Raw genomic sequence first — 14,934 nt, 5'->3', positions numbered from 1 at the left:
TCTTCTTTCTTTTCTGCCAGTTTCTGATATTATCCTCCCTTAATCCGCTCACTATGACACTCCTCTTTCTTTCAGCAATATTCCTCACCCTGGTCAATTTCTGTTGTATGACTTTCACAATCTCATGTTGGGCCAGCTCATTCCTTTCTCTTGTTGTTTAATTATTTTTCTGAAGTTGATGTGCACTTTCTAATTATTATTCTTCACCTCCTCAAACCTCGAATTAATCAGAGAAATGCAGGCTTGCTTCCCCATTTTTCACCCTCGTAGAACTTTCTTTCCATATCTGTAATTCTCTTTGGTATCTCCTCACACTGTTTGCCAAAGATTGCATACTTACTTTCCAGATCCATCTTTTCCTTCAACAAACTGCAGTTTTCCTTAGTTAGGTTTTATACTTTTATTACGCAATCAACTTTTCCTCTATGCTTATTATGTTCCCAAGTCTTCTCTTTAGGGCCTCCACTCTTCCTTCCATCCCAATGTTCCTTAATTTGGCTGGCTTATCCATAAATCTATGAAAAAGAGCTATGTTCTGGAGTTCTTTCCCTGTCTATGAACCGCTCCATGTTTGTTTATTTCTATCAGCTGATCACCACTTCATTATGGGGCCATCACTCTCTCCCCACAAATTCTCCTAAAACACATTCACTCGACAAGAGACCTCACAGACATTAACCCTTGCTCGAGCCCTGCACAAAATCATATTGGTAATTGTTCGGCAGTGCTAAAAACTCTCATTGTCTTCAACTAATCTGTAGAGCTCCGGCAGATACGTCCAGACTGGTCTGTGGGTGGCAACAGTGTGTTTCATTGTTTGATCTGCTGCAGTCTCTGACGAGACAGCCAAACGTTACCCTACGGAACGAGCTCAGAGCTCATTATTTCCGATCTTCGGATAGGCCTGAGACCAGGCACACACCACACACCGAGACAACAAGATCACAACTCCTCGATTTACATCCCGTACCTACTCACTGCTAGGTGAACAGGGGCTACACGTGAAAGGAGACACACCAAAATATCTCCTACTGGCCGGGGAATCGAACCCCGGTCCTCTGGCTTGTGAAGCCAGCGCTCTAACCACTGAGCTACTGAGTGTGTGTATTTACCTAATTGTATTTACCTAATTGTAACATACGGGAAAAGAGCTATGCTCGTGTTGTCCCGTCTCCATATCTATTAATGTCCAGCTTTTTCTTAAAATCATGAATATTCCTTGCGTTGACCACTTCCACGTCTAAACTATTCCATGCTTCCACCCTTCTATGAGGGAAGCTATATTTTTTCACATCTCTCCTATAAGTGGCCATTTTTAGTTTTTTCCCATGCCCTCTCGACATTCTTCCATTCCACATACACAGATCTTCCCTATCCATTTTTTCCATGCCAATCATCACTCTGTATATTGCTATCAGGTCTCCCCTTTCTCTTCTGTTTTCCAGGGTTGGAAGTTGCATTCTTTTCAGTCTGTCTTCATAAGTCAAATCTCTTAAGTCAGGCACCATTTTCGTTGCAGCCCTCTGTACTTTCTCTAGTTTCCTTATGTGTTTCTTTAAGTTCGGAGCCCACTGTATTGTTGCATATTCAAGCCTCGGTCTTATCATTGCAGTAATTATTTTCTTCATCATTTCTTCATCTAGATATACGAACGCCACTCTTATGTTCCTCAATAAGTTCAATACTTCTCCAATTATTTTGTTTATATGTCTCTCTGGCGATAGGTCATTGGTAATTGTCACCCCAAGGTCTTTTTCTTCATGACTGGTTTTATGTCTTCATTTCCTATCTTGTACATACTCCTGATTCTTCTTTCACTCTTGCCAAACTCTATTTTCTTGCATTTTGTCGTGTTGAACTCCATTTGCCATGTACAGCTCCATTTCCATATTCTGTCCAAGTCTTCCTGGAGTAGTTCGCAATCTTTGTCACATCTCACTTTTCTTAACAATTTTGCATCGTCTGCAAATAGGCTCACATAACTGGACACCCCATCCACCATGTCATTTATGTAGACTGCGAACATTACTGGTGCCAACACTGATCCCTGTGGAACTCCACTCTCCACCAATCCCCATTCTGATGGTCTGTCCTTAATTATTGTTCTCATTTCTCTTCCTACCAAAAGTCTTCCATCCATTTTAGTAAACTGCCATGCACTCCTCCTACCATTTCAAGTTTCCAGATCAGTCTCTGGTGTGGTACCTTATCAAAGGCCTTTTTTAAATCCAGATATATTCCATCAGCCCAACCATCTCTTTCCTGTATTACATCTATCACCCTCGAATAGTAACATATCAGGTTTGTCGTGCATGAACGCCCTTTCTAAAACCAAATTGACACTCACAAAGTATGTCATTTTTCTCCAAGAAGTCTGTCCATCTATTCTTCACCACCCTCTCACACATCTTAGCTACCACACTTGTAAGTGACACTGGTCTATAGTTCAATGGGTCTCTCTTGTTACCTGATTTATAGATTGGGACAATGTTAGCTCTTTTCCAGTCTTGGGGCACTACGCCTTCCCTTAATGAGGCATCAATTACTTCACAAACTTTTTCTGCCAATTGCTCCTGCATTCTCTTAAAATCCATCCTGATACCCCATCAGGTCCCACAGCTTTTCTCACTTCTAAACTCCCCATCATGTTCTTGATCTCCTCCACAGTTACTTGAAACTCCTTCATAATCCCTTTCTGTTCCATTACCAGTGGTTTGTCAAAAGCAGTCTCCTTTGTGAATACCTTCCGAAAGCATCCATTCATAGCCTCTGCCATTTCCTGGGATCTTCACTGTATACTCCATTTACTTCTAAACTTTCAATACTTTCTCTATTTTTGATGTTGTTGTTCACATGTCTGTAAAAAGCCTTGGTTGGTCTTTACATTTATCAATTATATCCTTTTCTTGTTTCTTTCTTTCTTCTCTTCTAATCAACACATATTCATTTCTTGCTCTTTTGTAACTTTCCCACTGCTTAATCCGTCTTTTCCTTCTCCACCTCTTCCATGCATCCTCTTTTCTTGTTCTAGCCTTTTCACATCTATCGTTAAACCAGTCCTGCTTTCCAACTTCTCTATGTTGTCTTATTGGTACAAATTTTTCTCACCTTCTTTGTATATTTTTATAAATTCCTTCCACTTTTCATTTGCTCCTTAGCACTCTTGAATTTCATCCAATTTGTCTCTTGAAAGAATTTCTTTAGGTTTCCAAAATCTGTCTTGGCATAATTCCATCTTCCCACTTTATATTCTTCATTTCTTCTAGATTTCTCTTCGTCTATCACCTTGAACTCCAAAACTGCATGATCACTCTTTGCTAAAGGGCACTCCACCCTCATCTCCTCAATGACCATTGGCTCTGTACTAAAGACCAAGTCCAGTCTTGACGATGCTCCTCTCCTCCAAACCTAGTATCTTCTTTGACCCACTGAGTTAACACATTTTCCATTGCCAGTGTCAATAGTGTATTTCCCCATGTTGTCTCTGATCCTTCCATTGACCAGTCCTCCCAACACACCTCTTTACAATTAAAATCTCCCATCATTATAGTTCGTTCACAGCCACCCAACATTTCTTCCAGACATGTTCCTGTATCACTTATCATTTCTTCATATTCCTGTACTGACCATGCATTTGTCTTAGGTGGTACGTACACCACTATGTAGTGCCTCTTTTTCCTTCATTAGTTTCTGCTCTGATCTTTAGCACTTCTGCCTTTCCCATACCTTTTTCACTTGATCCACCTTTATATCTTTTTAACCAGCAACATCACTCCTCCTCCCATCTTACCTACTCTATTTCTTTTCCAAACGTTATATTTCCTTCTCCAACCTTCATCAGGTCTTCTCCTCTCTCAGTTTTGTTTCAGTAAGACCCACAATATCTGGGTTCTTGTCCCTCAAGTAATCGTTGAGTTCTAAAATCCCGATATCACTCCATTTATGTTGGAATACATTACATTTCGCTCATATGTAAGTTTCTTTAGTCCTTTCTTGCTGTACTTTTCTGGGTTATGAACCACTTCCTCAGTCTCATATCCAAGATTCTCCAGAAAAACTCTTTCTTCTCCTCTTCTGTCCTCTCTTCATTTTTTTCAAAGCCTCCTTTCTCAACTCATTTAACATTTCTCTTTCCTTTTCACCGAGATCTCTTCTCAACCAAATCTTCCTTGTTGTTTCCTGCTGGGCTAGCCTCCATGACTTCTCCACCAATTCATCTACATCCTTTTGTGACTTAAGTTTGATTCTTATTGGCCTCATACCTTCTCTTGTGAACTTTCCAATTCTATGGAAGTCCTCTATTTCTTGTACTAGGTCTTTTCCTCCTCTTGCACCACATTAATGATATTATTTATCACCTTTTTATGTTTTCTCTCTCTCCATTTTACTCGGTGTCTTATCCTCCTCCACACCAAATATCACCACACATCTCTTTTTGTCTACAGTTTCCCTCACCAATGTCTCATTTGACTTAATAACCTTCACCACTTTCTCAGCTATCTTCTCTTCTATGATCTGTTGATCTATAATTTCAGCAAGGCCCAAAGTTTTCTCCCTGACTCTTTGATTTCCTTTTCCAGACTTGCAACTTTGTAATTTACCTCCTTTCTTTCCACTTCCTGACTTTTTTCCATTCAGCCTGCTTCTCCATCACTTTTCCTAGAGATTCTCCACATTTTCGCAATTCACTTTAATTAGCTTAACTTCCTCTTTCAGTGCTGCATTTTCCTTCTTCATATCGGCACAGTCTTTCTTACATTGTCATAACTCGTTTCCAGGCCCTCATACTTTTCAAACAGTTTTTCAATTTTACCTTCTAACTCCAGAATTTTCTTCACATAAGCGCTCTTCTCCATTATTCCTTGAAACCCTGTGAAGTCTGATTCCTCTTTCGAGTTCACGGCCGCCATGTTGCGCAGACGTAAACAAACCAGCTGATGGCTCAAACGCAGGCTACAGTTTATATTTACCTTCTGTGTGTGTGTGTGTGTGTGTGTGTGTGTGTGTGTGTGTGTGTGTGTATTTACCTAGTTGTATTTACCTAGTTGTAGTTTTACAGGGCCTGGGCTTTATGCTCGTGTGGCCCCGTCTCCATATCTACACTTATCCAATCTTACTTTAAAAGTGTGCACACTCGTTGCAGACACTACTTCATCTAAACTGTTCCACGTCTCAATACATCTCTGGAAACTATATTTTTAATATCTCTCAGACATCTTCCTTTCTCAGCTTTTTACTATGCGATCTTGTGCTTGGATGTCATATTCTTCTCTCAGGATCAGTTTCTCATTATCCACTTGGTCCATTCCGTTGATCAATTTATAGACTTGTATCAGGTCTCCTCTCTCCTTCTTTGTTCCAAGGTTGGTAGATCCATAGCCTTTAGTCTCTCCTCATATGTCATCCCTTCAAGTTCTGGGACCATTCTTGTAGCCATTTTTGTAGCCTCTCCAATTTTCTTATGTGTTTCTTTTATGAGGGGTCCACACTACTCCTGCATATTCCAATCTGGGTCTTATTATAGTATTTATCAATTTCTTCATCATTTCTTTGTCCATGTAGTGAAATGCTACTCCAATATTCCTCAGCAAATTATATGTTTCTCTAAAAATTCTATCAATATGGCTTACTGGTTGATTGTTTTCTTCCATCGTCACTCCTAAGTCCTTTTCCTTTTTACTTTCTCCAGTTCTACTCCATCTCCCATCTTATAGATTCCCACAGGTCGTCTTTCACTCTTTCCCATTTCCATGACATGGCTTTTGTTCACATTGAATTCCATTTCCCACTTCTTACTCCATTCCCAGATCTTATTTAGGTCTTCTTGCAGTATTTCACAATCCTCCTTTTGCTTTATAACTCTGCACAGTTTCGTATCATCCGCAAACAAATTTATGTAGCTGTTCACTCCTTCTGGCATGTCGTTAATATAAATGAGGAAAAGTATTGGTGCCAATACTGACCCCTGTGGCACTCCGCTTTCTACTGCTCTCCACTTGGACTTCATATCTTTAACTACCGTCCTTATTTCTCTCCCCCTCAAATAATTTTCTATCCATCTCAATGTGCTTCCTTTTAAGCCACCCTTCTCCTCTAACTTCCACAGTAATCTTGCATGTGGCACTTTGTCAAACGCCTTTTTAAATCCAAATAGATGCAGTCAACCCATCCTCTCTCTCTTGTACTCTATCAACTATTCTAGAATAGAAACTCAATAAATTAGTTACACAAGACCGTCCTTTTCTAAAACCAAATTGGCTATTTGATATTAATTTGTTGTCTTCAAGGAACTCGATCCATTGTTTCTTTATTATTCTTTCACACATCTTGCATATTACACTAGTTAGTGATACCGGTCTGTAATTTAAAGGTTCTTCTTTCCTTCCACTCTTATATATGGGAACCACCTCAGCTCTTTTCCATTCTACTGGCACTGTTCCATTTTCTATTGAGCATTTTATGATGTTGTATATAGGACTTGCTAGTTCTTCCCTACATTCTTTCAGTATTCTGCCTGAGACTTCATCCGGTCCCATTGCCTTCTCTTCATCCAGTTCCTTCATTAACTCTTTTATTTCAAGCTTGGTTACTTTAATCTCTTTCATATAGATTGTCTCTCTATTACCCTGTGGCCTCTCAAATTTGGATTCTTTAGTAAAGACCTCCTGGAATTTTTATTTAATAGTTCTGCCATACTTTTTGGGTCTTCCACCATCCCGTTCTCTCCTTTTAACCTTTCTATTGTTTCTTTTTGCCTAATTTTTCCATTTATGAATCTATAGAACAATTTTGGTTGCTCCTTACATTTTTCGACAATATCTTTTCAAGTTCTTTTCCTCTTCCTTCCTCACCTTAACATATTCATTTCTCGCTGCCTTGAAGTTTTCCTTGTTTGTTGGATTCTATTTCTCCTCCACCTTTTCCATGCTCCATCTCTTTTCTCCTTTGCCCTAGCACACCTTGCATTAAACCAATCTTTCTTTCCTTCTTCTTTGGTCTATATTTTGGGACATATTCCTGACTCCTGTTTTGTATATTTCCAAAAATAAGTTATATTTGTCTTGCATTGTCTCTGAGTTTTCCATCTCCTCCCAGTCTACGTTTTAAAATAGTTCTTGAGATTCTCAATATCAGCCTTTCTGTAATTTAATCGGTCTCCTTTGTATGAATCGTCTCTATCTTCCTTTCCTTCTTCTATATCTATTTCTAATATTGCATGGTCACTCTTTCCCAATGGGCACTTATATCTTATATCGTCATTCATTTGTATACCCCTTGTAAAAACTAGGTCCAATCTCGCCGCTCGTCGTTTCCTCTGAATCTTGTGCATTCCTTTACTCTCTGGTCCATCATATTGTCTATCATTAGGTTCAAGAATCTTTCTCCCAGGCTTCTTCCCCATACCACTTTCATAATTTTCCCAGTCCACTTCTTTACAGTTGAAATCTCCTACTAATATCACTTTTCTCCTTTCTTTAACGATTCTCATTAGACTCCTTATTGTGTCATCTATCATGTCTTTATATTCTTGATTGGTCCATGAATTTGTTTTGGTGGCACATATGTTACAATGATTGTTAACTCTTTTTATTAATATGCATCTTAATATACAATACTTCTGCTTTTCCTTCCCACATTCCACTTGATTGATCACTATCTCCTTCCTTAACATTATCATGACTCCTCCTCCTCCTTTACCCACTCTGTCTCTTCTCCATACATTATACCTATTATCCAAGACTATTTTGATTGCCTCATTTAGTTTTGCTTCAGCCAGGCATACAATATCTGGATTTTCTTTCCTTATGTAATCTCTTAATTCTAATTTACTTGATAAAACCCCATCTATGTTCGTATACATAATTTTTATCTTTTACCTTTATCATTTTTAGTTAAACTTGTTCCACTTTTTTCTCTTCCTTCTCGTTTATATACCATTTCCTTATCCTGTCTCCTAGAATTCTCCAAAAAATGCCTTCTTCTCCTCTTCTGACCTTTCATTATTCTTTTCCTTACTGCTGCTGCCAGTTCATTGTATCTCTTCCTTTCTTCCTCATTTCTATTTTTCTTTATATAGATATCCTTGCAGCCTTCTGTTTCTCTAAGTTTTGTTGTTCTATATAATATTTCTTCTGTTGCTGCTTGTGATTTTAGTAATATTTTGATTGGTCTCGTTTTTCCTTCTTGATATGGTCCCATTCTGTTTATTTCTTCTACTTCCTCTTCCAAATTCTGCCTATCTTCGTCATTAAGATTCTTCAGTAGGTCTTTGACTGATTTCATTTCTTCTTTTTCTCTTTTTGGTCTATATTTTATATTTTTTTCTTTTATTCCAAATACGACTACACTCTTCTTTTTTCCTCATATGTCATCCCTTCAAATTCTGGAACCATTCTTGTAGCCATTTTTTGTAGTCTCTCCAATTTCCTTATGTGTTTCATTTTGTGAGGGATCCACAGTACTCCTGCATATTCCAATCTGGGTCTTATTATAGTACTTATCAATTTCTTCATCATTTCTTTGTCCATGTAGTGAAATGCTACTCCAATATTCCTATTCTATGCTGCTTCCTTTTTCATTTTTGCTGATTTACATTGTATGCTATACCAGTATTCCTTTATCTCCCCCTCACTGATTCTGGTTTTGGGAACATATCTTTTAATCCCTTCATTATAAATATTCAGAAATATATCCCATTTTCTTTGTAAATTCTTTGTTGTATATAGTTGATTCCACTCAGCTTATGCAAAGTATTCCTGAAATTTGTGAAGTCTGCCTTCCCATGATTATATCTTCCATTTTTGTGGAGTTTGTTCTTATTTACTCCTGAGCTGTTGTCTAGGTTAAATTCGTTTAACAGATGGTCACTTTTCCCTAGAGGGCACTGGTAATCTATTTCTTCAATAACTTCAATCTCTTTCAATAAACAATAGGCCTAGTCTTGTTGCCTCCTCATTTCCTCCAACTCTTGTAGTTTCCCTAATCCACTGTGTCATAGTGTTAATGATTATTAAGTTTAGTAGTGTTTATCCCCACAACTCTTCTCCTCCTTGCGTGGTCCAGTTTTCCCAGCATACCTCCTTGCAATTGAAGTCACCCATAAGTGTTACATTCTTGCTTTCTTGCAATATTTTCTTAGAACAATTAACCATATCACTCAACATTCCTTTATACTCCTCTTGACTCCATGCATTAGTTTATGGTGGTACATATGTTACTGCAACATCTCTTTTTTTCCTTTTCCTTTCCTTTTATCTTAATTTTGATTACTTCTGCCATATCTTCTCCCATCTCCACATTTTCCTCTGCTATATTCTTCATGGTCAGTAACATCATTCTTCCTATTTTCTTACTATTCCTTGATCTTAACCACATTATAATTTACATCACCAATATTTATATTTTTTGATAGCTCATGTAGTTTAGTTTCTGTTATGCCCATGATGTCTGGCTGCTTTATCTTAATGTAATCCTGTAACACTAATTTTATACCATTTATGTTTGTGTATGCTACTGACCATTTACTGTTTCCATTTACATTACTGACTCTTCTTATTTTTTCCTTGTCAGATACCACTTCCTCATCCTCTTGTTTTTGACCTTCCAATAGAACTTCTCTTCCTCTGACCTGTTTTCATTTTTTTTCCTTTGCCTCTCTTTTAAGATCATTTATTTCATCTCTCTCTTCTTTATTCATGTCCTGTTGTGTGTGCATGTGTGTGTGCACACTTCTGATGTTTGCTGTTTTCTCTGCAGTGATGGCAACATGTATGCTAAAGGAGGGAACCAATCTTACTTATTGTCTTTATCTCATTTTTAAAAATTAAATGTAAAATAGAATACTTGTAGATATACCTATAAAATTTTTCCTTATTTTGTATAAGAAAATTATAGTGTAGACACAAGGATGGTAGCAGATATCCATAGATTTTTAACATCAAGGTGTATTTCATTTACCTAACTCCTATGGATATTGAGGCATGACAGCAGATAATGTTAAGATAATAAGTGTGAGACAAGGGGCCATGATGGTTGCCCTCTGTCACCATGAAATGGTTCACAATGCACAGTGAAGCACATGTGATTTTCAGATACTGGAAGAGGTGACCCGACGTGCTGAGGAGGCTGAAACCATAAAGGAAGGTGTGGAGAAGGTGCGGGACAAGGCCCAAGCACTTGTCAATGACATTGCAAAGGACAAGTCCCTGGCAGAGGAAAAACTAGAAGCTGCTCGACCTGCACTGGAAGAGGCTGAGGCTGCTCTCAACACCATAAAGCCAGCTCACATAGGTAGTTGCCCTTTTGGTTGCATTTTCATCAGAATTATTTGTGTTGGTGATGGATTATCAGCTGACCACTTTCTTATAGTATGGAATCTGCAACAAAATCCAACTTTTCCACCTGAAAAATTATTTCATTACTTTGCATTATACTTCTCAGAGAGTTTTGGACACTGGGGCGGTCATATTTTTCATCTCTGTCTTTCATGTTATTGACTTATAAAACTATTTGCAAGAGATGTAGACCCGTACTTCGTCTGTGTATTGTGTTACCAGATGAGAAAAAGTGCTTTAATTCCTGCTATCTTCAAAGTTACCTTCATTTGAATCATAATAGTTTCTGACCATTGTGGAGAGTGATGTTCCAAAGCTTGTGAACTTTTGAACCAAAAAGTTGACTTAAGGAGTATCAGCAACCCTGTACAGTTTGCACTGTTCAGCCTAGCACTAAAGAGATCCTTTACCTACTCCTTCCAATCATTATTTTTAGAATGCTAATTTCATGATAGGGAGTTCAACTTGCAGTGGGTTGGTTTCAACTTTCAGCCACCATTCGTAAGCTGGGCCGGCCACCACATCTCATCATGCGCATCATGGACTGTGTGCTGCTGCTTTTCCAAAGACATTTGCAGCCAGTGAAGCCTGATCCCATTGCTGCTTGCCCCAAACCCTCCTGGTCTGATAGCCTAAAGGTTAGAGTCAATAACTAGTGAATGAATGAAGGGAAGGATATTTGATTAAGGTAAATATCTTTATCAAAATACACAGAACAGATAATTGTAATGACTTCCTTTTATTTCTGTCAGATGATGGCCAGCACAACCTTCCTTCTGTCATTGCAAAACTTTCCCAAAGACACAATCAATGATGAGGTGGTGGAGCTCCTTGAGCCTTACTTTGACATGGAGGACTATGACATGGACACAGCCAAACGAGTGTGTGGAGATGTGGCTGGCCTCCTCTCCTGGACACGGGCCATGGCTGTCTTCTTTGGTGTCAACAAGGAGGTCCTACCACTCAAGGTAATGGTGATGGAAAATACATTTTTTATTTTTTTTTATTTTCCAATTTTGCATTTTCAAACTACCTTAAGGACAGGACTACATGTCTAACTCAGAATATCTGATATTGATAAGTTGAATTCCACAAAAAAACATGAATGTGAATTGTTAGCTGTCCTATTTGGAATCTCGATGAGTCAAAAGTTTGCATTTAGTTATGCTTTATTTTCCTATCTTTTGTCATATATATATTCAAGAATCAAAGCAGTCTTCTCTTCAGATGATTGCAAATGGTAAAATAAGCAAGGTTGAGATAGATATTTAAGTAGTGAGATAATACAGGAAAGGTAACAATTATGAATCACCTTTGATCTTGTGTCTCCCAGTCCAATCTAGCACTTCAGGAGGCCCGGCTACGGCTAGCCATGGGAGACCTGGAGGGGGCACAGGCTGAGCTAGATGACAAGCAGAGAGAGCTGGATGTGGTGCGTGGACAGTACCAGGCAGCACTGGCGGAAAAACAGAAGCTCATCGATGCTGCTAATGTTTGCCGCAGGAAGATGCAAGCAGCAGCCACCCTCATTAATGGACTGGCAGGAGAGAAGGTGCGCTGGACCAAACAGAGCAAGTCTCTGAGGCAACAACTTGGCAGGTGAATCTCATTCACTCCTCTTTGTAAGTACTTAGTAGACACAAGTGATCTCTTGTTTATTAATGTGCAACATATGAAATAGGACACCACACAGGAAATCAGTAATGTGTGATTAAGTATGTGTGAAGTTGGAGGTAATGATAAAATTTTTTCCCTATTATGTTAAATTGTTGAATATGCATGATTGATAATGTTTTTAAACTATTTAATTGATATATTTCTCTTTTTCACTTTAGGCAAGCACAAAACAAATTATCTGTATGAGCAATAAAATTATAATAATAATATAATAATGATAACAATAATATGATAATAATAGTAATATTATTAGTGTTATCATTATTAATATTATTACTATCATTATTATTGTTATTATTTTGGGGGTTAATAAAAATAAGAAATTGTCTCAGTATACTAAAAAAGACACCATCCATAGGTTGGTGGGAGACGTGCTGCTCACCACCGCTTTCCTATCCTACGCGGGTCCCTTCAACCAGGAGTACCGCACCAAGATGATTAAAATGTGGCGCTCCCTCTTCCATTCTCGCAGCATTCCCTACACCACTGATCTGGACATCACTAACTGGCTCATTGATAATGCCACAGTATGCTCATCATCGTAACTCTTATCTGTTTACTAGGCAGTGCATTTTCTGTTTGTTTGGTGTCTATGCCAGGACAAGAGTGCTATAGCTTTTGACTATTTCCATTATTTCTTTAGTGGTGTAATAATTCAGTGCTGAAATTGAGTTTAGTTTTTGTATTATGCACTTATTTATTTCTCACTCATTCATTGATTTTTGTATTTACGTATATATTTGTCTAATCATCTACTTTTTGTTGTTTTCTTGCATGGTTAGATCTATTTGTCATTGTTTATTTTTCATGCATTTCACTTACCAATACCACTGAACACAGCTCCAGAAGTTGGAACCCCACATGAAATGTTAATATATATTTTTATGATTTTGTATCTTTTTTTCTCTTTTTCAGTAAAATTTGTTACCCATGTTTTTGTCTTTACAAAAGCATTAATTGCTAAAATTACAACACAGCCAACAATTTAAAGGTATACATTTTGAGATAAGGAAGTAAAGTGTTTGGGGGAGTCAGCTTCTAAGCAAACCAAAACAAATTAGCATTTTTTCAGTACAGTATTTTCAATGTGAGTTTCATGATCCTTGAGTTTAGTACTGTGCCTAAGGAACCAAGCAAGCATGAAATTCAAGAGAGGGGTATATTTTTTATTAATTAATTAATTTATTTATTTATTTATTTTATTTTTTATTTATTTATTTATTTTTTTTATTTATTTATGTATTTATTTTATTTTATTTTATTTATTTATTCTTTTTTTTTTTTTTTTTTTTTTTTTTTTTCATTTTATCTAATTTTATTTTGATTGATTTAATTGACTGATTTTTTTATCTATTTCTTTTTGCTGTAACACATTTCTTGAGACTTATGACAAGATTTATCCCATTTTTAGAAGATATGTATGTTTGAGTATGCAAGCATTCCTTATTGTGCTGTGTCTTTCCTAATGATAGGTCTCAGAGTGGAACCTTCAAGGACTTCCAAATGATGAGCTCAGTATTCAGAATGGTCTCATAGTGAGCAAGGCATCGTGCTACCCTCTCCTGATTGACCCGCAAGGACAAGGCAAGATATGGATCAAGAATAGGGAGGCAATGAATGAGCTGCAGGTGAGACTTGTTACCCATACAAGTTGATTATTTATGAATGAAGTAGTAATGACTGTATATCCTAATACTTTAATAAGTAGGGATCATACATATTTTATGGAGAACAGAAACCTAGCTCTTCTTCTAGTGGTGTAAGATCCATTACGATCTTCTTTAGTCATTTATTATTGACATAAATGTTTTACCTCATGTACATATATTTTATGGAGAACAGAAACCTAGCTCTTCTTCTAATGGTGTAAGATCCATTACAATCTTCTTTAGTCATTTATTATTGACATAAATGTTTTACCTCATGTACTTTATATATGTATAGGATCATTAGTATTAGCAGCATTACTTTTTCTTCTGTGTTCTTGGACTAGTGTGGATACTTACAACTACATAGTAAAGAGATTCATTATGAAATTAACTTTGTGCAGCCATGCAGAATTTAACTGGCTATGCTGAAAATAAAATCCTAGCATAGATAGAATATAAAATGGGTAAGAGTTTAATCATGTTGCAGATCACTTCACTGAATCATAAATACTTCCGGACCCACCTCGAAGACTCACTTTCTTTGGGTCGGCCACTACTCATTGAGGATGTGGAGGAAGAGTTAGATCCTGTTCTTGACAATCTTCTGGATAGGAACTTTATCAAGTCTGGTTCCATCTTAAAGGTACCTGAGATGTATGCCAACAGAAAAGAATGTACAGCTTATTTTACTTATACACCTAACCCTCCATTATTGCGTTTAGGCGTTATTGCGCACTTATGAAAATCTGCAAAATTAAGTTTTAGTGCATCTAGAAAGTCATTATCGCACACCCGTTGTAGTAGTAGTAGTAGAAGTAGTAGTACTACCGATATCCCAACCACACACACCGATGAATGTTTAGATGGGGGAGGAGGAGGAGGAAGAGGTGGAGGGGGAGAAAGATAATGATCATGAGGAGGAGGAGGAGCCAGCAGCCAATCATCGCTGTGTATTCACATCACGTGATTTGAATAAGGGAACTGATTGGTTCTGGTCACTCTGCTCACCACCACCACCACTGCCACCACCACCACCATCCCTCACTTTTCCACATGGTATTCTGTTGTTCAGAGCTGGTTTTTTTAGGAAAATTTTTTGGGTTGAGGCACCAATTTATTTATTTTGTATTTATCCTTCACTTCCATTATCATGTTTTCCACTATCGTGCAGTTTTTTAGGCACCAATTTTGTGTGATAATTGAGGGTTAGGTGTACTGTAAGAACATGCAAGGGATGAATGGAGGGAACCATGATTTTTATTATGAAAACATAC

At 37.6% G+C, this 14,934-nt stretch overlaps 1 protein-coding gene across 1 annotated transcript in view; it reads left to right on the top strand.

Annotated features, from left to right (window-relative positions):
* LOC123516667 (dynein axonemal heavy chain 5-like) overlaps positions 1–14,934 on the top strand; it is a gene marked incomplete at its 5' end in the record, with an annotated part of 331,873 nt that overhangs the window by 300,934 nt on the left and 16,005 nt on the right. Inside the window, 7 exons of the mRNA XM_045276268.1 lie at positions 10,092–10,290; positions 10,827–10,972; positions 11,087–11,302; positions 11,668–11,933; positions 12,370–12,538; positions 13,484–13,639; positions 14,148–14,303. Of these exons, the coding sequence (XP_045132203.1) occupies positions 10,092–10,290; positions 10,827–10,972; positions 11,087–11,302; positions 11,668–11,933; positions 12,370–12,538; positions 13,484–13,639; positions 14,148–14,303 (1,308 nt within the window). The remainder of the gene's footprint in view (positions 1–10,091; positions 10,291–10,826; positions 10,973–11,086; positions 11,303–11,667; positions 11,934–12,369; positions 12,539–13,483; positions 13,640–14,147; positions 14,304–14,934) is intronic.

The sequence above is a fragment of the Portunus trituberculatus genome, chromosome 41 (assembly GCF_017591435.1).
Source record: "Portunus trituberculatus isolate SZX2019 chromosome 41, ASM1759143v1, whole genome shotgun sequence".
NCBI lineage: Eukaryota > Metazoa > Arthropoda > Malacostraca > Decapoda > Portunidae > Portunus > Portunus trituberculatus.
Note: the sequence above shows the minus strand (reverse complement) of the source record. Positions and strands in the feature narration are given on the sequence as shown.